This window comes from Haemaphysalis longicornis, unplaced genomic scaffold, assembly GCF_048455015.1.
Source record: "Haemaphysalis longicornis isolate Haplotype H1 unplaced genomic scaffold, Haemaphysalis longicornis Haplotype H1 scaffold_4, whole genome shotgun sequence".
Taxonomy (NCBI): domain Eukaryota; kingdom Metazoa; phylum Arthropoda; class Arachnida; order Ixodida; family Ixodidae; genus Haemaphysalis; species Haemaphysalis longicornis.
The window spans coordinates 26,376,959-26,400,405 of NW_027526361.1; the positions used below are offsets into that span (position 1 = coordinate 26,376,959).

At 47.7% G+C, this 23,447-nt stretch overlaps 2 protein-coding genes across 2 annotated transcripts in view; one reads left to right on the top strand and one right to left on the bottom strand.

Moving 5' to 3' along the window:
• The first annotated feature begins 7,824 nt into the window (after nt 1-7,824).
• On the top strand, nt 7,825-16,099 carry LOC144178391 (glucose-6-phosphatase 2-like). Its single transcript, XM_077706202.1, has 5 exons — nt 7,825-8,042; nt 8,710-8,804; nt 11,903-12,067; nt 13,087-13,421; nt 14,747-16,099. Exons 2-5 carry the CDS (start codon nt 8,743-8,745, stop codon nt 15,271-15,273), a joined length of 1,089 nt encoding a protein of 362 aa, XP_077562328.1. The 5' UTR covers nt 7,825-8,042; nt 8,710-8,742; the 3' UTR covers nt 15,274-16,099.
• A 5,606-nt stretch (nt 16,100-21,705) lies between these two features.
• The window catches only part of LOC144180289 (trypsin-1-like), a 46,986-nt gene continuing 45,244 nt past the window's right edge, over nt 21,706-23,447 (bottom strand). Inside the window, exon 6 of the mRNA XM_077708660.1 lies at nt 21,706-22,345. Within this exon, the coding sequence (XP_077564786.1) occupies nt 21,953-22,345 (393 nt within the window). The 3' untranslated portion in view covers nt 21,706-21,952. The remainder of the gene's footprint in view (nt 22,346-23,447) is intronic.

Here is a 23,447-nt window from a genome sequence, read left to right on the forward strand (position 1 = left end):
CCGTACTTTTTAGGTGGCCAACACGTGTATGTCACCGAACAAATCAGCTGAATCTAGTGCGGTGCACTAAACAAAGCCCCCAAATAAACATATCACTGTTGTAGGAAGATTATACAAGGCACGATGATAAAATATAATTCACTGAGCACTTACATTCTGATCATTGTTTTAAGCTCGACAGAACAAGAGCAGCAATTTTGACCAATGCATGAATTTCTCACTAACTTGGTGATTCAACCTTCCAAAGTCCTTATTTTCTTCGTATGAAAAATAAATCGTTTAAAGTAGATATAATGCAGCCGAACCATCATCATCCCCACTGCAACGCCCATCACCATCATCACCTTCGTTCCACCATCATCATTATCTACCGCACTTGTCTTGGAAGAGGCCGAGCCACGCGCACAGAATCTTTCTCTCGCCTTGCATGCGCTCTACAATCGCCTCAACCTTCGACATTCGGCCTACATGAACTGAGCATCGCGACTGCTACGCCATCTGCTGCCGCCTTTCCGCAAGGTATACGTGGTGAGTGTTTTGTTGTTTGATAGGGGCTCATACAGTGTTTTGCCTCTGTCTCACTGCCTTTTGTATTTGCGCTCACCCAAAAGCTGGTTGTGGCAACGTCTGTATGGAAATAGTACGTTTAGGGCACTTCAAAAATCAATTGCGGCTTAATAGATGACCCGGACGCCAACGAAAGCTACCACGGGACGCGGTTCTGCGCGTTTCCTAGCCGCCTTTAGGAGTTCACCGATGACAGCGTATCCACATTGTTACCACCGAACACGTCATGCACAAGTGAGTTATAATTGATTGATTCTAGGTTTTAACGCGCCGACCCAACGCAGGTGATGAGGCGTGCCGTAGTGGAGGGCTCCGGATTAATTTGGACCACCTGGGGATCTTTAACGTGCGCCGAAATTTTGTACACACGGGCGGTTTTGCTTTTTGCCTCCACCAGAAAAGCGACCGCCGCGGCCGAGAACCGAACCCGCGACCTCGTGCTCAGTAGCGCAACGCCTTAGCCACTGAGCACAGGTGAGTTATATTGCCACCTCGTTTAGACACGATAACGGTACAGTGACAGGTTTGTTTCGTCTTGCAATGGGGAGCTTGTCTAATCCCAATGACTGCAGCCTCGTTTCGAGTATATACGTCGGGGATGAAATTTCTCGATACCTGACAACCAGGATACCCGTGCTTTTTATCGGAACAGGAGCCAAGGGAAATTATCAGGGGCAGTTCGAGCATCTGCGTCGTTAAATATGTGCACATTGACGCATTTGAGCGAAAAGCAAGAAAAGAATAAAATCCCGGAATAAAAAAGGATATGGTAGTCGAAAACAATCATAAAAGCTTGCACTGGTTATGCAAAATATAAAAAAAAAGTAAAGAGAGTGCAGCCTCTGAAATGCTGACGAAGCTCGCTTCAAGTTACGCCAAGTGGCACTCACCAGACCTAACTAGACTCGGAACGCGCGGCTATTTCGCAGGGCATACTGGGAACGCTTAACTGTCGTTGCGTTCGAACGTGGTATGGAATTATGTAATCAACTTTGTGAGAAAGACGCGCGGATGCTGGGCGTTTACTTCCTTTTTTATCAGAGTAGCTGTTGTAGCGCCGGCCTTGACGAGAGAATCTGCAAATGTCGTGTCACGCTCTCCCTGGAGGAGGCTTTTCCGCCGTGCAAAAAACCGGTTCCCAGTGTCGAAAAAATTATAAAAAATAAAAAAAAAGGTCTTATGGCCTTCATATTTTGATGGCGGCCTATATTGCCCCTAAAAAACTTTTCCCAGCAACGCATTTGTGTTTAGAGGGGAAGCCGACGTTAAGAAATTAGTGTAAGCTTGGATTTTGGGAGCTGGCTTTCCCACATTTTCTGTTGTGCAGTAAAGCATGGCCACATACGGAGGGAGTATGATTACAGAAAACGCCTCTAACTTTGTGTTATCAAAAGTATTCCGGAACAAATGATATGAAAATTAGCATCTAAGATGACTCTACCATTATGTTGTTTTATTTACTTGTGAGAATTATTCAGTTCGTAGTGAACTAGTAAACGTCACGAAATTACTGTCTGCTGTCAATACATGGTGATCTAGGGAGAGAATATGGTCACGGGAAACGGCTGTAACTGTTGTTTTACCACAACTATCTGGAAAAAAATCATATGAAAATTAGCCGTTGCAACGACTCTAACATTGCGCACAAGAAAGAAGCCGAAGCTAAACGGAATCTTTGTAAAGGCCACCCCCAACGCCGCTGTTTGAACAAGTTTCACACTCAGTGGAACTGGGTTTACTCTTTTTTACTTGAACAGCTGACCCCATGGCTGGTACATTTTTTGAAGTAGAGTTTAGGCAGCACACGTACACACACAAACGTGTTGTTGGAAGAATGTGGTCTCTGCAACGACAGCCTGATTTTAGTTTCTGTTAGTTTCTGTTGGCTCTCAGCCCCATTTGTGATGTTTCCAAGAAGCTCTCTGCAACTAACACGGCTTCCATGACCCGCCTGTCCGCGTTCTGATGTGTTCGCGGAGGCCGTGTAGCAGACGAGGAATATTCGCGGCCGAACGCTTCAAGTCAAGCCGACCCAACTTTAAGTACTTTAAGTAAGTAAGTAAAAAAAGTTTGTCCCCGAGTACTATTTTGCCTTGTTCGACGTGCTTTCGCATAACCTACAAAATTTATGCCTTATTGGCTTGTTCAACGTATTGATCAGTATCCGAGATATGACATTGGCAAGCGTAACCCGGCGTGCTGTGAGGTTTTAGCGTTCCGCTAGATTATTTTATTACACAAAACCAATTTGTACCACAGTGCATTTCGTACCATGGCCATCTGGTTACACGCTGGTTGCTGAGGCATTGATAGTAAATTTCAGGGTGGAGGAATTACAGTCAGGAGGCTCAATAAATATGCCGGCTTCGCCACCCTGGTTTGCTACCCACAGCTGTCACGTGTACCGGCCGATTGTGCAACACTGCGGTCGCTTGATATACATTTAAACTCTCTTAAACAGTAGCTTATTTGCAAACACTGTCACTGCTCACACAAAGGTCTGTCCCCAAGGCGTACAAACTTGAAATTGATGGCCGCAGTCTTGCCCAATGAGAGAGAGAGAGAGAGAGAGAGAGAGAGAGAGAGAGAGAGAGAGAGAGAGAGAGAGAGAGAGAGAGAGAGAGAGAGAGAGAGAGAGAGAGAGAGAGAAGAGAGAGAGAGAGAGAGAGAGAGAGAGAGAGAGAGAGAGAGAGAGAGCTTTAGAAGCGGGGAAGGTGGGTGGGAGCGGTGAAAGTTAAGAATTGCGGGGGAAGGAGTAAGGGGATAGGGAGGAAGCAAATCGATAAAGTTTGTTAAGGGCAAGAGAAGCAGTTTGAATAGAACAGGCAAGACGGTTGGTGACGACCGACGTCCCGATACAAAGGGAGAGCCTCCATTCATCATAGTCATCAGTGGCAGCGCTCAGGGCTTATACATCCAGCTTTGGTTTTCAATTCTAACTAGTCAGTAACACAATGCACAGCACTAGACATCTTATCAAATGATTAGGCTTACTATGTAGAACTCTGCTCTCAGAGGCTATTACTGAATTCTACTGACCCGCCGCGGTGGCTCAGTGGCTAAGGCGTTGCGCTCCTGAGCACGAGGTCGCGGGTTCGATTCCCGGCCGCGGCGGCCGCTTTTCTGATGGAGGCGAAAAGCAAAAACGCCCGTGTGTACGAGATTTCGGCGCACGATAAAGATCCCCAGGTGGTCAAAATTAATCCGGAGCCCTCCACTACGGCGCGCCTCATCGCCTGCGTTGCGTCGGTGCGTTAAACCCCACAACCAACCAACCAACCAACCGAATTCTTTTAGAAAGGTACAGTTGCTGCAGGAGGCTGGCGTACCAATTCAATTTCACAACATGTCTGAATTGACTGCTGCGGGAACGGCAACAAAATACTGCTATCACAATTTTCACGCGATATAGCAGGATTTCAGTATACAATGCGCGAGTCCGCATTCTGTAGACCGCTGTATCTCCGACGATATGCCGGGTGCACGCCATTCCTTTCGTGCTATCAAAGCCTCGCGTCGTGAGCAACAGCCTCCTAATCTACCGAGGAGCTGACCAAAAAACTCGCAGTGAGTCAGCACGCAGTCGCAGCACACAGCACGCGGTTCACTGGAGCAGCAGATTACTCCTCACAATTGTAGAATTCGTCGCATATGCGTCTGAACACTTCAAGGGGCCGACTTTCCCTCTAGCCGTATCTCAGCAAACTTCGCTCTTTTGACGTCTCTGCGGGGTCGATTCGAAAGGGGCGTTCTAGCTGGCTCGTACGAGGGAGGCTGCTCCATAGATATTGCGCTTTTGAAGTGGGATAGTTGTCGGATGCGCAGACGAGGGAGCCCCATAATTTTTTTATTCTTCTTTTCTTGTTTTGTTGTACAATAATCTCTGGTATTTGCGGTGTTGTCGCGCAAGGCTGAACCGCTTGTGCGTTGTATCGAAAGGCGGTGCACTAGTATATATTTTTTTCTGGCGTTAAGAACTCTTCTCTGGGTGCTCAGTTTCCGTGAAGATGGCCAACTGTTTACAGTAAAGTGAATCGTATACCGTATACGATTTTCAGTTCACAGTTTCCAGCAATAATTTTATGACTTAGTACAGGAGGTTAAGCCAGCGTGCCAATCGTGAAAAGCAGATCAAAGAAATCCACCACTACCAGCACCACCATCATAACCGTCATCGTCGTCGTCATAATCATAATCATCATCATCGCGGTCCTTATGGTGCCGCTGCGAGACAAACAGCCGTGGTTGTAACGCGGGCCTATACGGGGACGTCGATAGTGGAGCTAGCAACCAAGGAATGGGCAAACGAGACGCGAACATGGCCCGGTCAATCGTGGATATATTTTTTTTTGAATTAGCAACCCAGTGGCTGAGAGGCGTTACGCTTGACAAAGCGCCCCGATGTTTGTTAGCGAGTCCCAAGCGAACGCCCAGCTCTTAAACCTTTAGTGCATCCAGTTGCTTGAGGCTTTTCTTAAAGAAGGCACAGAGGACGGGCAAGTTCAAGACGATGGATACTCAACCGCCCGAATAGCACTGCTTCTACGTTAAAGGAGTTCTAAAAACAAAATGTTTCCACCCGAAAACCTGCGGAAAACATCCAAACGCCACCACATTGTTCACTTCTGTCATAGCGATGTGTCTCGTCTCAAGGAGCTCGTCGTAGCTATTCACAGTATGTATGCATCCAGTAATGTGCTCAGTGCACCAACAAGCTTTGCAACTGTTACAGGACAATTACCTCAACGAATTAAGACGGCACAGTTCATTTTTCTACTCTTAATTACTTGCCGATCACGTGCACGAAACATTCAAATATGCTTTTTCAATCTATATATGTTTGCTTTGCCTTGTTATTGTGACCCTTCGGTATAGCTGAAACACTTGAACGACAAAAAAAAAATCGTTCTAAGCACATGAACAAGAGCCCCCACCCGCTTTCGAAAGTAAGAGGAAGAATGATTGCGCATCTCGGTATGTTTTCCCGCGTTTATTTCCCGCGCGCGCTCCATATCAGCAATGACCCCGCCCTGTTCGCCCATTCCCCACTGCCTCCTTCAGTCCTCGCCTGTACGTGCTTCCTGTCTCGTGGTCGGCCCCGCTCACCGCCCTCTGGTCACTCCAGGTTGGTCCGCGCCACATTGGAAAATGCGACTCCAAGTGAGAACCGTTTCTAACGATGCAGTGTCTTGAGGGCCGTCCGACGGCACTCCAGTTTTAATTATAATTTTCATGAATTAGGTTAGTTTTAGGTGTTTTAAATGATTTTTTCTGTCCGTTAAATTGTGTTACACTAGATTACGTTACGTTACGGTAATGGAGGGCGAAGTAGTGCCAGACGCGGAATTTTTTCATCGAAACGCCGGTGGACGTCGATTTAGCGGAATGCTTATAGTACCGTCGGACGGCCATCTAGACAAAGCGTTCTAATAAATTTAGTAAAAGTGCTCAGAGTGGCTTCTCTTTCTCACAAACTTCGCCATGATGTCACGCACAACAACAGCAACAAAATTCTTCCTCGAATCACACAGTCGCATAGATACATCGATGTGCTTGCAGTCGTCTTCCGCCTTCGCTAAACCGCCTTGCTTGTCGGCTGTAAATTCAAACTTAACTCGAACTTTCTGTTTTACCGGACAACGTCGCCTGCAGTCAGCCATGCACTCCAAAGTCGCTGATTATGGAGCTTGTTACTCCACTTATGCGCTGCTGCTCCGAATATTTGTAGCACTAAGACTACGGTCGAGTATGCTCACGAATGGCTCCTCCGCTGAGTGCGTAGGCACCCGCGGAGGAGTTCTTCCGCAAACACGACTTGTGGGCCGCCGGTTTATCGAGCACAGCGTCCACGGCATACACTACGAAACCGTGGCACCACGTTGTCGCCTACTGCGATATGACATCGCAATGGGCCTTGGCTGTGCGCGATCCTTTAGTGGCCCACATTAAGACACGCACAAACCGTTAAGGGTCTCCGGTCGCCTCTTCTATAACATAGGTGGTTGTTTAGGGAAGCTAGCTCACCTGCCGCTCGTTGGTGCTAATTGAATTAACGACTGACAGTGTGTGTTGCAACGTTAGGCTTACCCAATGCTTACAATTGACACCGATTTCACTTTTGATACAGTCCAAATAGCATTTTTTTCTTGAAATTTAGAGTAATTAGGGACCGCGCGCCACTTTAAAAAAGGACGCGCGCGATTCTATGGAGACGATCTACGAAGCCCTACTGTTATGTCAGCTTAACTAAGACTAACGAAAGAGCTCGAACGTGGGCGATACGTCAGTTGAATTAACTTGCAAAGAGGGGAACACCGACTCGGTGTACTCAACAAAGCGCGATTGGATGACGCGCGGCTGTGTAACTGAATCCGCAGTCACATGCGCAGCGCGTGCAAGCGGCTGATGCAGAGCGCCGCTAACAACACGACGCTGGAACAGCAATCAGCACGAGGTCAGCTGTGGAACAGCTGGGCTTTTTTTCCAGTCGGCGCCTTTCCGCTGACTCCGAGGAAGGGGGCGTAAAAAATGAAGGTATCCCAACAGCAGACGAGAGATCGCGGAACCTACTGGGTGAGTCACTGGTAAGCAAACGAGAAGGCAGGAAATTCTCTGTTGCTAGCCAAATGTCACTCGCTTGCTCCGCCGACGCCTTCAGGAAGGCGTCTCCGAGTCGTTGCGACTCGCGATCGCCGTCGCTACTGCTGTTAGGCCGCTATTTCCCGCCAGTCTGCATCGGCGCGTTTAACTACGTGTGCACAATAAAACCACGGCAGGACACGATCAGCCGGCCAACGCGTGCGCATGGTCCGTTTGACGGGGGCGGAGGGGGGGGGGTCGGCGTGAGGGCCCACACGATGGGAGTCGCGCGCAATAATCGCGCCTTCTTTCCTTGCGGTCGAAAACAAAAAAAATCACCTCCAAGGGCGCCGGAGTGTCTGGCGAGTCGCGCGCGCTCCGCGAACGTAGACACGTGACGGAAGACCCCGGGAACAACGCGCCGTGTCGTCATAATTACGTGGCGACACATGACGCCGCCACGCCGGTAGCACGTGTAGCGTCGGCCTCCAGCGCGTCGTCGCACGCCGCGCGGAGATGCGGCAGCGCGCGCCGCTCTCAAGTGGAGAGGAGGGGTGCGGTAGGAGCACGCTGCTCCTACCCCCTCCCCAACTGTCTGGTTATCGGGATTTGATGCTGCCTGATGTGGATGTGACGTCGCCGGTATCCGCACCTGATAATTGGCTCCGCTCGCGGGAACAGCCATGCGCCCGTGCACGGCGTATTTAAGAAACTCACGGTCGGCCCCCGACCATCACAACGCCCGCGGCTGCGCGACCAAGTTGCTCTCAAGGTGTCCAGAAACCCGCCCTACACCGCGTTTGTTCCGGAACTGTGCCTCGTAGTGTTCGCCGAAACGTGTCTTCCCCGGCCCCGGCCAAGTTGCCCCCTCCCGAGGCAGTGCTTTTCTTTCCTTGGTAAGAGCCCGTTTCGTAATCTTTGCCGCCAATATTCTTCGCAATGTGTACCCGATAGCGATGCAGAATATTCCAGTCGCAAGTGTTGGCCAGGGAAACCTCCTCCTGCGTAGGAACATAATTGAAAGCAAAGTTTTGTTTTGTTTTGCATCTCATTACGAAAGCAATTTGTTTATTTCTAAATGCAAAATAACTCAATTAATCACGCAAGAAAAAGTTGCTTATTATTCCCGCTGGTTTTCTTTCTAACGGGATTCTCTGTGTTTGCGCTCCTTACAAACCTGCTCCATTTTTCCAAGCATACTGCCAAGTGTTTCTGGTGCGTTGTGGTCACAGCCGTAGACAAAGCGGTCTTCTCGCAGAGTGGAAGCTAACTTGTCAAGCTTTGTATAAATATTTCTAATAATTTTTGTAACGAGTGCACAAGATCAGGTGTCGTAACGCAACCAGATCAAAATCTAATGCTTGGGCAAACTAAAATAAAAAGAAATAGAAGGAAACGTGTTTCACTCTTCGTGCATAGCAACTGCAAAAGCAACTCTTGGTCATTCCATTGGCGCTATTTTGCAATGCAGGCAAGGAGGAAAAAGAGGCGCTAAATGATGGCTCTGAGAGAGCTGCTTGCGCTTCAAGATATATTTAGACCTCTTTTTTTTTTCTTTCGCAGGATGCGCCCTCTCTCCTCGTAGGTGGCACCAAGATGATTTCGATGGATACTCTACACGATAATGGCATGTTTGCCATTCAGTCTCTACAGAACAGGTGGGTGCAACGAGGAGCTTCATAATTGAGCACCACGCTCTTACTTTCGCAGTTGACCGGCTTTAGGGGCCTTGGAAAGGATCGTATGCGAGGGAAGGGGGAACAGGTGGCGTTTTTAATGCCGACATAATTTAGCAACAAAACGTGATCGAGTCTTCACGTTGAGCTAGTTGGTCTCGACAAGCATCTTGGACTGCGCGCTTTTCCTAGGGCCTCCCATCCCCCTCTGTACTGTGAAGCTGGTGATCTTCTGGGCTTTTTGCGATGAACCTTGGGAAGGGCCAGCCCCTCATCTCCTACGCAGTTTTGCTTACTGCTGTGTTCTAATCGCGGAATTAGCTAGCCGCTTCATTGACTACATAAAAGTCGCACTTTTGTATACGCGAGCCAAGAAAGTTGGTATTTGAACATTTGATGGAACCGTGGCCTTGAGACACTTAACGAGTGCAACGTTATGCAGCGAAGTTGTGAATCGGCGATTAACATACTTTAAATGAAGGGAGCACATTCAATTGATGCTATGCTGAATGCGCACACCTGCATCACCATTCGTTGTGAGCCCGACGAGCCATTATCATGCCATATGAGAAATACCTTACCAGAAAAGGCAGCGATTATTGCCACGCCGCCTGTCCGGGCTTCTTTTTTTTATCTACACTTTCGCGGCGCGCATTAACAGCATAATTCCGCCGAGTCACGCTGAAGCGAGTCTAAGCGGACAAATTAAAATTGCGGTAAAAAAAGAAACATCAATCAAGCAATAAATCAATCAGTATAAACGGGTATTGGCAAGGGACTCGATCTAGTAAAGTTACCCAATCATCAGCCAAGCTTCTTTCAGGTTTAGACATCCCCCATATATATATATATATATATATATATATATATATATATATATATATATATATATATATATATATATATATATATATATATATATATAGAATGGCAACCAGATTGTTCGAAATCGACGGGTGCTCTAAAATCTTCGTAAAACAGGAGATTTCATAAAATTGAGAAACCCGCGACTACCGAATATCCGGCAAATTAATTTCCTATTGAAAAAGTCGGTTTGTGTCTAGCTATGGTTCGTAACTGCGCTTCGTGCACTTTTGGTTGGTCGGGTTACCAATGGCAGTTCTGCACAAGCAACCCGTGCACAGTCATGGTTAAATCTAACCCGGAGAAAAAGTATGAGCCCGATCCCAGAATTAGAGCGATTTGTATTCAAGTAAGCCCAATTATGCAAGGCTCAGTAGCAGGCAGGTGCGATAATAGCGTTTCTTGGGCTTTTGGCATTTCCCTCCTTGTTTTGCTTCCGCAAACCTTAGCCTCCCTTTTCGCGCATTAATTTCATTTTTCCTTGTTGTTGCTTCATTTGTTAATTTGCAAATTGCTGTACGCGAAGTTTTAATCCATTAGTATGCATTGGTCATTAATATCTCTTGCGCAATGTCTTTCGGTTGGCAAAGTGGCTGGCTCGCAATTTTCTTTCGATTTTCTTCTGGAGAGCTTCGTAAAATTGAGTTTAATGGTCGCACTCGTTCGTAAGGTACAAAAAAAACATATTCACTTTCATTAACAACTTTTCCGGAACCAGAATCCCTTCGCAAAGGCGATAAATTCGTAAATAAAGGTTCAATAATATCTCGTTTTAACTGCAATGCGTTGCTATGCGGACGAGGGCGAGCCTGGCACTTCTAAACAAACAAACAAAAAAAGGTTTACACTTGTAACCTTCTTTTCTCTCGGCTCACTGCGTGGCTAAAATATAAAAGCCAATCCCTATTGGTTGTTGCAGAAAAGAAACGGCACAACTCTCCAAACAAATGGTGATCGCCTAACTAGTTTCTAATGGATAAGCATTCACACCCTAAATGGAACCGTCTGGCAAAACGAATATCCTTCCCTTGGCCGGGGAAAATCGACTGACCCTCGTCACAGCTCCGCAGGACAGGAGAGGGCAAACGTTGCCCTCCCTTTCCTCATCCTATATATATATATAGGTAAAAGATAAGAACAACTTTGCGGTTAACTTGTTTATTATAAATTAGTCCGACAGTTTCGGAAGTGGAACTTCCTTCCTCAGGGACAATCCTGAGGAAGGAGGGATTGTCCCTGAGGAAGGAAGTTCCACTTCCGAAACTGTCGGACTAATTTATAATAAACAAGTTAACCGCAAAGTTGTTCTTATCTTTTACCTGACCGTTTCTTCTGGCCCGTTGCAAAACTCATCGAAATCTATATACATACATATATATATATATATATAGAAAGATAGGGCAGCAGTCTCCAACGCCAAAGGAGGCATAGGGGTGTGGTTAGGCTCTTTTCTTTTTCACTACGGTTAATGAAGTAAACATTTTTTTTAATATACAGAATAAAGAAAGAAAAACACGCGCCCAGAGTGGGGACCGAACCCACGCCTTTCGATTACATGTCGAATGCCTTACCAATTCGGCTATCTGGGCGACTGTGTTCTCCTTCACTTTCTGGGCTATTTATATTTACTAGAAGTGTATCTGACGCTTGAGGGTGGTGGCCAGCGCCACTCTGACTACACGGGGAGAAGGGGACCTTCTTTTCAACCCCCGGGGCGTGACTCGAGCGTCTACAGCCTGTCATGAGCGGGTAACTGGCGGGAAGCCCTCTTATGCTACCTAGGCATCAAGGCTGCCAGAACCGAGACCCTCGCTAGGCTTTCGCAGAATAATATAGTAAGGAAATGAGGGGCTCGTTGAGGAAATACAGAAAGATAGGGCAGCAGTCTCCAACGCCAAAGGAGGCATAGGGGTGTGGTTAGGCTCTTTTCTTTTTCACTACGGTTAATGAAGTAAATATATATATATATATATATATATATATATATATATATATATATATATATATATATATATATATATATATATATATATATATATATATATATATATATATATATATATACACGAGAGGATACTTTATAATGCGCCTTGTGTCCTGGCCGAGCGGACGTTCAAACGCGTTACTGCACTCAACAAGGTGTGGCCTGTAGCTGTCGGGTTTCTTGCGCACCCATTTGTAACTGAAGCGTCCACTTGCTTGCGCCCTCGTTGCAGGTTCCAGCACCAGCACGGCCTGTTCTTCGCCGTGTCCAACTTCGGAGACCCCCGATACGCGTTCCTCATCTTCGCGCCGCTCATCTACTGCCTCGACTGGAAAGTGGGCCGCCGACTCATGTGGGTCACCATCATCGCCGAGTGGTCCAACCAAGTGCTCAAGTGGTGAGGGACCGCTGCTGCTATACTGTGATCGATTCCCGAGTTCCGAGACTTGGCTGTTTGTGAGATGGAGTACGCGCTGAAGTATGCGTGCCTTCGATTAAAGTGAATGAACGGGATACCGAGGGATGGTCAATTTTCGAATATCGAGAACTAAGCTGGTCGGCCGACCACGCCTTTGGCAATTCTTTCACGTTCAGGAATCGCTAAATGTTATCATTTGTTTAAAAATGTCTATACCCGCAACAACTAAGGATGCGCTATTCACTTTTTATAATTTTGAGAGTATATCCAAAATATCATTTCACGGGAAGCTGCCTTGTTCATTCTGTTTGCTTAATTAGTGGAGGAGAGAGCTTTCGCAAGCACAGCTTTCCAAAAATGGCTGCTGAATTTTGTTTGCCCCATACGCAGATACGATTAATCTCGCGATATAGAACTTGGGAAAACGAACCTACTAAGTGCATGGCCTCTAGAGAACATTCGTGTGGTTTAGGGTTCGTAGCAATTCCATGGATTTTCGTCGCAAGGTCGCTTAAAAGTAGAAGGAACGTCGCAGGACGTCATTCCTTTAATCAGAGCTTTGGTAAAAAAAGTGCTTCGCCCTTGGCTCATACTGATGCAAATGAATGTTAAAGAAATGTAACGAAGAACCGGGGCATCTTTTTTCAGGCCAATGGTAAGAAGGAGGTAGGAAGGAGAAAAAGGAAGAAGTAGGGCGAAGGAACGGCCTATTGCGAAAAGCAGCGTAAAGTAAATGGCAGTTCTGTTGTGACTACAGGAATGTTTGTCGTTGAGAAAATTGACTTCGTTGTTACGACAGAAATGGGTATCGTAACAACAGATGGCTTTGTCGTACGACAATAATTCTGAGGAATTCTGTCGTACGACAGAATAGGTTTTTGCAGTATTCCTGTTGTGTTTTTAGACTGGGCCTGGGCTGAATAGAACGAGTAAACAGACGAGGGTTTCGCCGCTGGGAGATGTGTACTGAGGGGGAACCTTTGTCCCTCCTCCCGCAGGATGCTGCACGGCGAGCGGCCCTACTGGTGGGTGCACGAGACGGACGTGTACAACCGCACGGGCCACGGCGCCGCGCCCTCCATCCGGCAGTACTCGCTCACCTGCGAGACGGGCCCCGGGTCTCCGTCGGGCCACGCCATGGTGTCGGCGGCCATCTGGTACATCATCCTGGACTTCGCCATGCGGCGCACGGGCTGCGCGCAGCAGATGGGCAAGGCGTGGGCCTGCTCCTTCCAGTGGTGCGCCTACACGGCGCTGCTCTGCGTGGTCAGCCTGTCCAGGGTCTACATCGCGGCACACTTCCCGCACCAGTGCCTCATGGGCATGGTCATCGGTGAGTGCGGCGTGCCTCTCTCCTCCCGCGCGTTACAGTACGGGTAAGGTATTCCGCGGGGCATTGGAAAGGAAAAGTCACGCATCTCTACTAATGTCCTTTTCACGTCGTATCGACGTAGTCGGCGCAAAAGAGTCCGTTGTCCTGAAACTGAGGAAGCAGACACATAGAAAAAGGTCGCCGTGAATTTCTATAGGCTTAGTCCGATCCCACGTAACATTCTTTTTTCTTAATCAGTAACGGATGCGGGTTCGTGCGAAAAATGCACATGGGAGGTTGGCGTCGGATGTTCGTCAGGGCACTCTCTCTTCTTTATAGTTGTCGCAAGTTAGTCGTTGCTCCATCTTATATGCTGTAGAACGCGACAAGCGTACACTTTGCCAAAAAAAAAGAAGAAAAAAAACGCTTGGTTTGGAGGCGATTTGAAAAAAAAAATTAACACCCATTCCACTCTGGGGAGGTGGGTGGCCAGCGAAGCTGTATAAAATAAAAATTACGCACACGTTAGATAATGTATATGTACGTATTTATTTTCTTATCATTCGGTAATGGCAGTGACTGTGTCTTTGTGATTACTTCGTGATACTTGGAAGGGCTTTATCCTAGGAGACAAACATGGGCCTGTCCATTTTCTTTCCGTGGAAGCCCATGTATTGACAGCAGGCAGGAATTAAAAAAATTGCAATTTAATTGTGAATTACGTAATTGTGAAAATTAAATAAAACTCGGCGCAATGATATATTTGTCTCAGCGGCTAATTGCCACATACCTTGTTGCGGGAATTTGCCTACAAGCAAGGGTTACAGCCGTTTCCTTGGCCATAATCCTCCCGTAGATGCCTATGCAATGAAGGTAGAAAAACTTTCTGTAACGTTTGCAACTTCAGTGTGAGTTATGACAAGCAAATGAAACGAGGATTAATGGTAGGTTCGCTTGGCGGGCAATTTTATTATAGCTGTTTTTAGGGAAGCTGTGCTAGAACTTGTGCTAAAGTTCCAGCCGTCTTTTGCTTTGCATTCGCGATAAAGTTGGCTTTGCCGCAAGGCCTTTTGGCTTACGCACTAGAAGAATGCACAGCCTCAGCCATAAATAGCTTCGCTGTAAAAAAAAAAAAAAAAAGAAAGTGCCTGAAGTTTATTTGCGGAGGCGAGTTTTCGTCGTACGCGTTTGCTGTGGTGTACGCCGACCGATCAGAATGTGTTAGGCGTGCAAGTTGGTTTGAAATAGCCGTGCGGGCGCTGGATAACTGACAAATCTTTTTTTCCCTCCTCCTCCTCCTCCTCCTCCTCCTCCTCCTCCTCCTCCTCCTCCTCCTCCTCCTCAAGGGTGCTGCTTAGCCAAGCTCATGTGCAAGTTGGACACTGACCACGTGACCCGGCGACAGTACGTGTTCATCAGCGCGGGCCTGTTCGCCAGCGCGCTGTCCACTTACGGCGTTCTCCGCCTGATGGGGGTCGACCCTCTCTGGTCGGTGGACCGCGCTGTCAAATGGTGCGTCAAGCAGGAGTACATCCACGTCGACACCACGCCCTTCTTCAGCATGATGCGCTACTGCGCCTTCCCGCTCGGCATGGGCCTCGCTCTGACGTCGGACTTCTACAAGCGCGTCGTAATGGCGACCGAATTCACGTGGTCGATGCGCATTGTGGCCGCCATCCTGGCGGTTGGCGCAGGAAAGATGTCCGAATGGGTCGCGCTGCCCAGGAACAACGTGGCCGTGTTCTACGCATCAGCGTTCCTCTTCAACGCGGTCCTTGCAGCCACCATGTTCGGCTTCGTGCCGTACGTCGTTGCCTCTTTAGCCGGGAGACCCCGCAAGCAGCCTTCCGGTAAAAAGGCCAAGTCGTCGTAGTCTGGGAGCTCTGAGGGCGTGACTGCCCTCGGTCGTTCTTAACAAATTCCCTTCCCTCTTAGGCATTTTTAACAAATTGTTACCAAATAGTTCCTTCTCCGAGCTGGGACAAGAGCTCGGTGATTGGGACAAGGCGTTGTTACCGTGAAGGGCTGGTGATATTTGACTGGAGCGCTGCTTTTTGTCATAGTTCCTTTCCGCGCTTGTACCAGATGTTAAAGACAAATGTAGCGTTCAGCGAAAATGTGATCAACCCATGGTATTGTCGCCATGTACAGTTCCTTCCGCATTCAGACATATTTCGCCGCTCACCATAGAGGGTCATCTCATTTGCTTAGTTCCCGTGTTTCATTTTTTTTTCCCCTAGTCCTTACGCTGGTAGTTGCAAGGCGTAAAGAAAGTAGAGATAAGTTCGACGGAACGTGTCACTTATGAAGTTTGCGCATTTAAAATTGTGACCGTCTGTGTTAGCATACATTGGCTCCCTAAAACGATGGTGCCCTGCCGTGAGGTCAGGGCTATTGTTCCTGTTTGTTTTTCTATCCATCTATTTCGCCCAAATTACCCGGTGACAGCCACATTTGGAACTTTTTCTTGGTTGCTTTTCACATTTCATACCTCATCTGTACTCATCGTTGTCCTGTACATAGACTCATCGCAAAATAATTCTGTACAGATCTGAACTGTTTTGTTGTGTGCCGTTCCTGTGATGTTTTGAGGTTGTGCCTTGAGCCTTGCAAGACCTTCAGGTCTGGCATTTTTGTAAATATTGGTGTCTTGAATATATACCTGTCAGAACGTTCAATAAATAGCAGCTTTACTCTGACCTTGGGTATGTCAAATTACTTCACATTTCGACGATGTTCCCGAAAAAGAAAACTGTCGACTGCCTAATGTAGCTATACCAAGACAATTGTGGAGATGAGTTTCGATTACACTACGAAAGTCGCAATGACTAAAAAAAAAAAAGAAGGACGCTAAAGGGGCTCTTCAACAGTTCCGATACCGCTTTCAATCTTTCCTTCGCGTATGGACACACTGCGAAATGTATAGTTGTTGCCAGCACGGAGCGGCACTGCGTGATTCGCAACCTCGCAGATACGCCTTCCGTTTCTGCTTTGCTTTTGTGGCTTTCTTTTTAAAGTGGCCATCGAATGTGTTCACAGCTGAAACTGAAGAAAAGCCGGCCAATAGCGGCTACACCGATGTGATGACGTAGTTCCAGCGGTAGACAAACGCCAAGACTCGGGAAAGAGAGAAAAATATTTTGAGCAAGTTTCTGAGTTATCTGATGGGCATAGAACAGTAATTTTTGGCTGAGGTACACTTTGCGACCCTCTTATCGTTCGTTCGTTGATTACATTCGTTGATTACGTTCTGCGAGAATTCTGCCCCGTTCACACCGCATTACAAGCTTTCCGAGAGGTGAAAGATTTCCGCTCTTGCCCGCACACCATCTGCAGGGGCAGCGCCTTCGATCCCGGGGGTTGCAGTGGGCGCCGCAAAGTGGCGCTACGCGATTGCTCGCTTACCTCGGTCTTTCGCCTACAGTCAACGACACCGACGACGTCGGCTCTTGTGCGACACGGGGACATGAAAGAACGATATTTTTTACCTGAAGTTCAGTTATTGCTCTGTTTAAATCTCAAGTTTCTTTCAGGGTTTGTGGCTGCAATGTTTAGGAGGGTAAACTATTGGTCAGTTACAAATGCCTTGAACTTAATCATTTTCCTCATACTCATGACGTAACTCAACATGTCTCGATTAGGCAAGAGGACGTGAACTTTTTTTAATGCGTAGCATTCTTTGCCGAGTACCGCTACAGCCACGACCGTGTAACACCCTGCATTTCCACAAAAATGCAGATATCACAGAAGTTCCGCCTGTAATCGGTATATATAACTGGTCGCACGAAATTATGAAAACTAAAAAAATAAAAAAATATATAAAAAAAAGTAAGGAAAAGGGCGAAACGTGTAACGCCCTGCATTTCCACAATAAAGCAGATTTCGCTAAAGTTCCCTCTGTAATCGTTATAATAACGTAAATGGAGATAATTAATTAGACAGGATTTAGAAAAAAAACAAAAAAATCGGCTGTAAAGAACTCCCACTCAAGAGAAGCGTCATAAGAATGCTACGTATTAGTAGACAATTCTTTGAATTTCTGAAGAATTCTTTTTTTTTTTTTTTTTGAAGACGTAAGCAGAGGTTTGATGTAGGCGCAGTGTATGCGACCCGACGTTTCACTCCGTCAATAGTTGGACTTGCATCTTTCAAACAAGGGCTTAAAACTAGTCTTCCTTCCCGCCTCTCGCATCGACTTCACGCGTGACTTTCAGAAACAATGTATGTTAGGGTATTTGTTCAGTAAATGCCACCACCCGCCGCGGTGGCTCAGCGGCTAAGGCGTTGCGCTGCTGAGCACGAGGTCGCAGGTTCGATTCCCGGCCGCGGCGGTCGCTTTTCTGATGGAGGCGAAAAGCAGAAACGCCGGTGTGTACGAGATTTCGGCGCACGTTACAGATCCCCAGGTGGTCAAAATTAATCCGGAGCCCTCCACTACGGCGCGCCTCATTGCCTGCGTTGCGTCGGCGTGTTAAACTCTACAATCAATCAATCAAGTAAATTCCACACAAGGATTTATGAGTCTACACACTACATCGTAGTGAGTGCCTTAAATGCACATGCAGTGGTAGATCACTTTCAAGAGTCGAATCATTCGTACGGCTGAATTGGCGGCATTGTTGAAACAAAACACGCCAGAATATTCAGATGGATTGTTGCGCAGGATTATTTTGCATATTGCAGATCTCATGATGTGTACAGTTGACCCAAATGCATGTCGTCTATCAAGTCTAAGCCGCGGTGAAACTTGATTTTAGGTATGTGAGTGCGGGTTGTTACTGCGAGACATCAATCAAAAGTCCTTGCTGTTAGGTATAGCAAAATGACGGTAAAAGAAAACTGTTTTAAGTATTTGGCAGAGTTGCCTTTTTTTTTTGAAGCTAACTACCATGAAGATTTCAGCGGTGAATCATAACAAACTGATCGATCATTTCAAGCGCGGGGAATTGCAGAGTTGTCGAAAAATAGCTCTTCTGACATGAGTGAATGTCTTTACTTTCATTTGGGTCTTGAACAGGCCGCATCATCAGTATCTATTCTAGTTTCCTCCCCAGCTGTGGACGCCGCTTGGTTAGGAATAGCTAAACAATGCCGTACGAACCGATCAGTCAGGCTCTTTTAGACGGACGTATTTGTGCACGGCGGGGGCTGATTCTTTAATCTGCTATATTTCCTTTACTATTAAACAGGAATTTATAGACGCCGGTGAAACGCATGACTATACCCGCGGATGCATGCATTTGAAAATGATTTTAATGCGAAGGAAATAAAAGGCCCCTTGAGGGAAAAGCCGCCCGCCTGCGCAGCGATTTCAACGGGTCACAAACTCCGCATTGGCAGCGACGCTGCCCCAACAGGTGGTGCGCGAGCCATGAGAACACGGGTATGTGCGGCCTTACGTTAGGCATAATGTTATGCTTTGAGGTTTAACGTCTTCAACCAGGTACCCGCAGCTTGGCTTGTAATGATGAAGTTTGATGTTGCTGGCAACGTCATTAGGCTCAACACTGAAGGATAACTGAAGTGTAAGCGCAAGTTGGCCTCTACGGGTAGGTAAGAATGTCTTGAATGCTAATATACGTCTCGCTGCAGCAGCGGTTTCTTATGAACACCAAAATGTCGATTGCGAAAACTGCTAGATACGGCTGCCACATACACTTTCCCGCACCACAGTTTAACACACTTACAGCAAGCTCACACTTATAGCAACAATGGTGGAGTAATGGTCGCTGCGGCAGCGAAGAAGCAAATCGGCTGTAATCGTGGACTTAAACCTTAGTGATGGTCTTGAATGCTGCGTACAGATTTGTTGCCTTCAAGTGTTACGCGTTAGTGTGAGCTTCCTTCATTTTTCTTCTATATGGACGCGAGCAATCTTTCATCACGGGCACTATTCAACCCTATCGCCCCGACGCCTCTGAATGTAACTCAGTTTCTGAGATGGCCAGGTATGCCGAGGAATGTCGCCAGCTCGCTCGAGCCTTGAAATCACAAGACCAACGCCACCAGAAGTCTCGACATAACAGCTCCGCCTTGGCACCCACGTTTGAACCTGGATCGCTAGCATGGCTTCGGGTTCGATTCCCCCCGCCTAGTCTTTCGGCGAAATTTCTTGCTAAATACCACGGCCCATAGGATTATCGAACAGACATCACCCGTAACTGCTTCGTCGAGCCGATGACTCCCATCTCAGACTTTCATAATCGGGGTCGTGAAATCGTGCACATCGAACTTTTAAAGCTGTACTACGATACCCTTGTCGTTTTGTCCCTGTTGGAAAATGTGATCTGGTTGAGAAGACGAAGACATCGAAGTCACCTCACAGGCTGCGAGGCTCGTGACATCATCTTCTTCCTCTACCGAATTACCCCCTCGAAGGTCGCATTAAACCGCTGTCCTCTAACATACGTCTGCTTCCTGGTCTTCAACAATTTAGTGCCGTGACCAGGATGGAAGGATTACACCGTTGAAGACCCCTACCGATGAAGCAGGCCCATTGAAGAGGACGCACCGGCCAAGAAAGACGCATCGCCCCAGCTCCTGCTAGAGCGGCACCCCCGCGTACCGCGTGCCATCATGGACCGCCTCAAACGAAAACGTGCTGCTCTACGTGCCTCAACTACACGGATCATCAACGAAATGAAGGCCACAATGGAGACTACCCCGCTACCGACGGGTGAGCTGGCGGAACAGCTAAATATGCTCAAGTTGAAACAGACTCCTTTAAACGATATTGACAAAGAAATAGAGGGCCACGTCCCCGATGAGGAATTAGACGATGAGTTGGAAGCCGTAGAACAGTACCGTGACTCTATCGCACGCTTGATTTTCCGCACCGAGAAGCATCTTGCAAACGCGTGCCCTTTAACGGCGAGTAGTGCAATACAGGCTCCAACCTCACACCAAGAACGAGTTCAGGTTAGACTGCTCAAGCTTGAAATCCAGCCTTTTCACGGATAATTTATTCAGTGGTTCACATTTTGGGACCAGTTCGAATCCACGATACATAAGAACTCATCGCTAGCCAATGTTGACAAACTGAAGTACCTGCGCAGTTATTTTAAGGGGAAAGCGGAAGGCGTAATCAGCGGATTACCAACGACTAACGACAGCTACCACATAGCCATCGAACTGCTGGAGCAACAATTTGGAGACAAGATTCTTAACAACCAACGACCACATGAGAAAACTTCTAAACCTGCCAAAAGTAGCCTCCTGCGACTACTTGAGTGCCCTTCAGACGCTCCATGAACGTGTGCAGAGCCATGTCAGATCGCTAAAGCACCTCGGTGTTCACATTGATTCCTACGGAGTGATTTTAAAGGCTGCGCTATTGCAGAGTTTACCGTATGAGCTTGTGCTCAACTTTAACAAGTTAACGTTGACGGAAACATCAGCACGAGAACCGAGATGTGAAAGGCCCGATGAAGTATCGACGTTACTTGACCTGTTGAACCTAGAAGTAAGGAGTCGGGAGATTACTTCCGTTATGACTGGATCTTAAATCGACACACCACGGATGCAAGTGAAGGACAACACTCAAGGTTCTGCTTCGACGTTAACCGTTAGGTTGTTCCACAACTGCTGCCTTTTCTGTGAATCGCACGACCACATCACAGAGAACTGCCCGGCTCAACTCGACATCGAAGCCACCTCACAGGCAGCGAGGCTCGTGACATCATCTTCTTCCTCTACCGAATTACTCCCTCGAAGGTTGCATTAAACCGCTGTCCTCTAACATACGGCTGCTTCCTGGTCTTCAACAGTCCCCTTAAGTCACCAGGATGGCTCCTCTTTTTCGCCAGGAGGGGGGGGGGGGGTTTGTAGTGGATATAGTAGACACCGAGGATACATGCCCTGTGGTTAGTGTGCGCCAATCTTTCCTGTGCAACCGAAGGTGTATTGCCGATCAACACAGAAGCACGATCAACATCGCGTGGCTCTAAGACAACGCACCGAGACGTCGGCCTCCGCTGCCTTGGTCGTCTTTGGACTCCGTCTCTTTTCAAGCGTCTTGCTGGCCTCCAGCTATAAACCCCTTATTGTATATATATGGAGGAAGAAGGTACGATGGGCCCAGTAAAAATGTATGTAGAACGAGAAGACGAACGGGTATCGAACTGGAAATTTATTGAAGTTTCGTCTCTCTCTCTCTCTCTCTCTCTCTCTCTCTCTCTCTCTCTCTCTCTCTCTCTCTCTCTCTCTCTCTCTCTCTCTCTCTCTCTCTCTCTCTCTCTCTCTCTCTCTCTCTCTCTCTCTCTCTCTCTCTCTCTCTCTCTCAGAGAGAGAGAGAGAGATTATACTTGCAAAATGGTGGGTAAACGAGAGAAAACTCCAAAAAAAGCAGCGGCCTCAGACCAGTGCGAAACTTTTTACAGCACGGCAAGCGTATTGCCATACAGAAAAATTCCTTAGTCAAGAGTTGTCCCTGATGTGCGGACACCTTCGGGCAACTAAAACAGGCGTTCGAAGAAGCCATTTTTTGTTCGGCGTGCCCACGCCTGTGCAAGAGCCGAGACTGTAATAAATAAGTTAAAAACGCTGAAGAAACTTCACGGCACCACATGTCCAGCCGAAAAACGCCAGAGGTGATTTGTAGCATCCACTGAGAGCCGACCAGCTGGCAAGCACCGCGCACATCGCGGCGGCGGCCACCTCCGGCTAACCGCTAGCGTCCTGCGTGGCCCAGCGGGCTTCCGCGAGGGGCTGCCGCTGCCTCCGGTAACGGCAGCGGCCGGGATCGGCCGGATGCGACGTGCACGTGGTCTGCCGGCAGCGGCCGTATTGCCCTGGCGGATGACGGCCTCTATCCAGGGCAGATACGGCTCCACGTTCGTGTACACGCCGGGGGAGTTGGGAACTGCGCAGCTCCGTCCGAACGACACAATGCCGATCTGCACAGCCGTGTCGTTGATGATCTGGAACAGGGGGCCTCCGGAGTCGCCCTGTCGGGTAGTGAAAAGAAATTGACAAACACCGAGGGCACGCGTAGTAACGAGAGGTTAAGCTGGGGTCGTTAGCACCCTTTAGTTGTCGGGCGAGGAATGGGACACAAAGCGGAAAATGGAGACTGCGCGGGAAAGCGTTCTCTCGTATTCAGCGCGTCAGGCATACTTTCAGTGCGAGCAACTCCGTCCCACTAAGAAGGTCTAAATACCATTTTGTCATTTATTTAGTTCGCCAGCGGCGCCAAAATTTCAGGTAACATTTATTTTGCCGTTGCTAAATTTATTCCCACACGCGTATGCTCAGATCATTAAACGTCCTTGCTAAACTCCTTTCCATAACCGAGGGGGTGTGGACGACACAAATCAATTTCTTACGAGAAAGGCTTTCGACAAACCCTTCTGAACATACTGAACATTCCTGGAGGAACAGGGCATTTATACGCATGCATGCATGCATGCATGCATACATACATACATACATACATACATACATACATACATACATACATACATACATACATACATACATACATACATACATACATACATACATACATACATACATACATACATACATACATACATACATACACCAGTATTGTAGGAAATGAACGGGCTGACTTTCTGTCACACAACTGTCCGGCCCCATTATCCCCCGCCCAGCTCCCAAGTGACCCATGGGCCACAAGAATGGCTGAAGGAGGATCTTCGACGCCGAACGCGTGCTCTCATACCTCCGTGTTCGGTTCTCCTCCCCCTAAACCTTGCCAGGACGGAGGAGGTTGTACTACGAAGGATCCGACTGGGCGTGACTCTTACTCCTGTCCGCACGAGTGGATGGAAAGGGGACTACCGAGGGCATGTGAAATGTCCAACCTGCTCCGATGAAACAGTTCCGGCAGACCGTCACCACCTACTATGGACATGCCATGGAACTATGGACATCCGAAGGAAATGTTTGATGGCAGCAGGCCTAAATTTGCGGCAAGACACGCATTGCCATCGGTGGCTCCATGGTCCTGCCTGCCGTTCCTTGCTGGACTATATCCGGGAGGCCAACCTAGCTTCCTGGATATAGATCGGACCCGCTTGGTGTCTA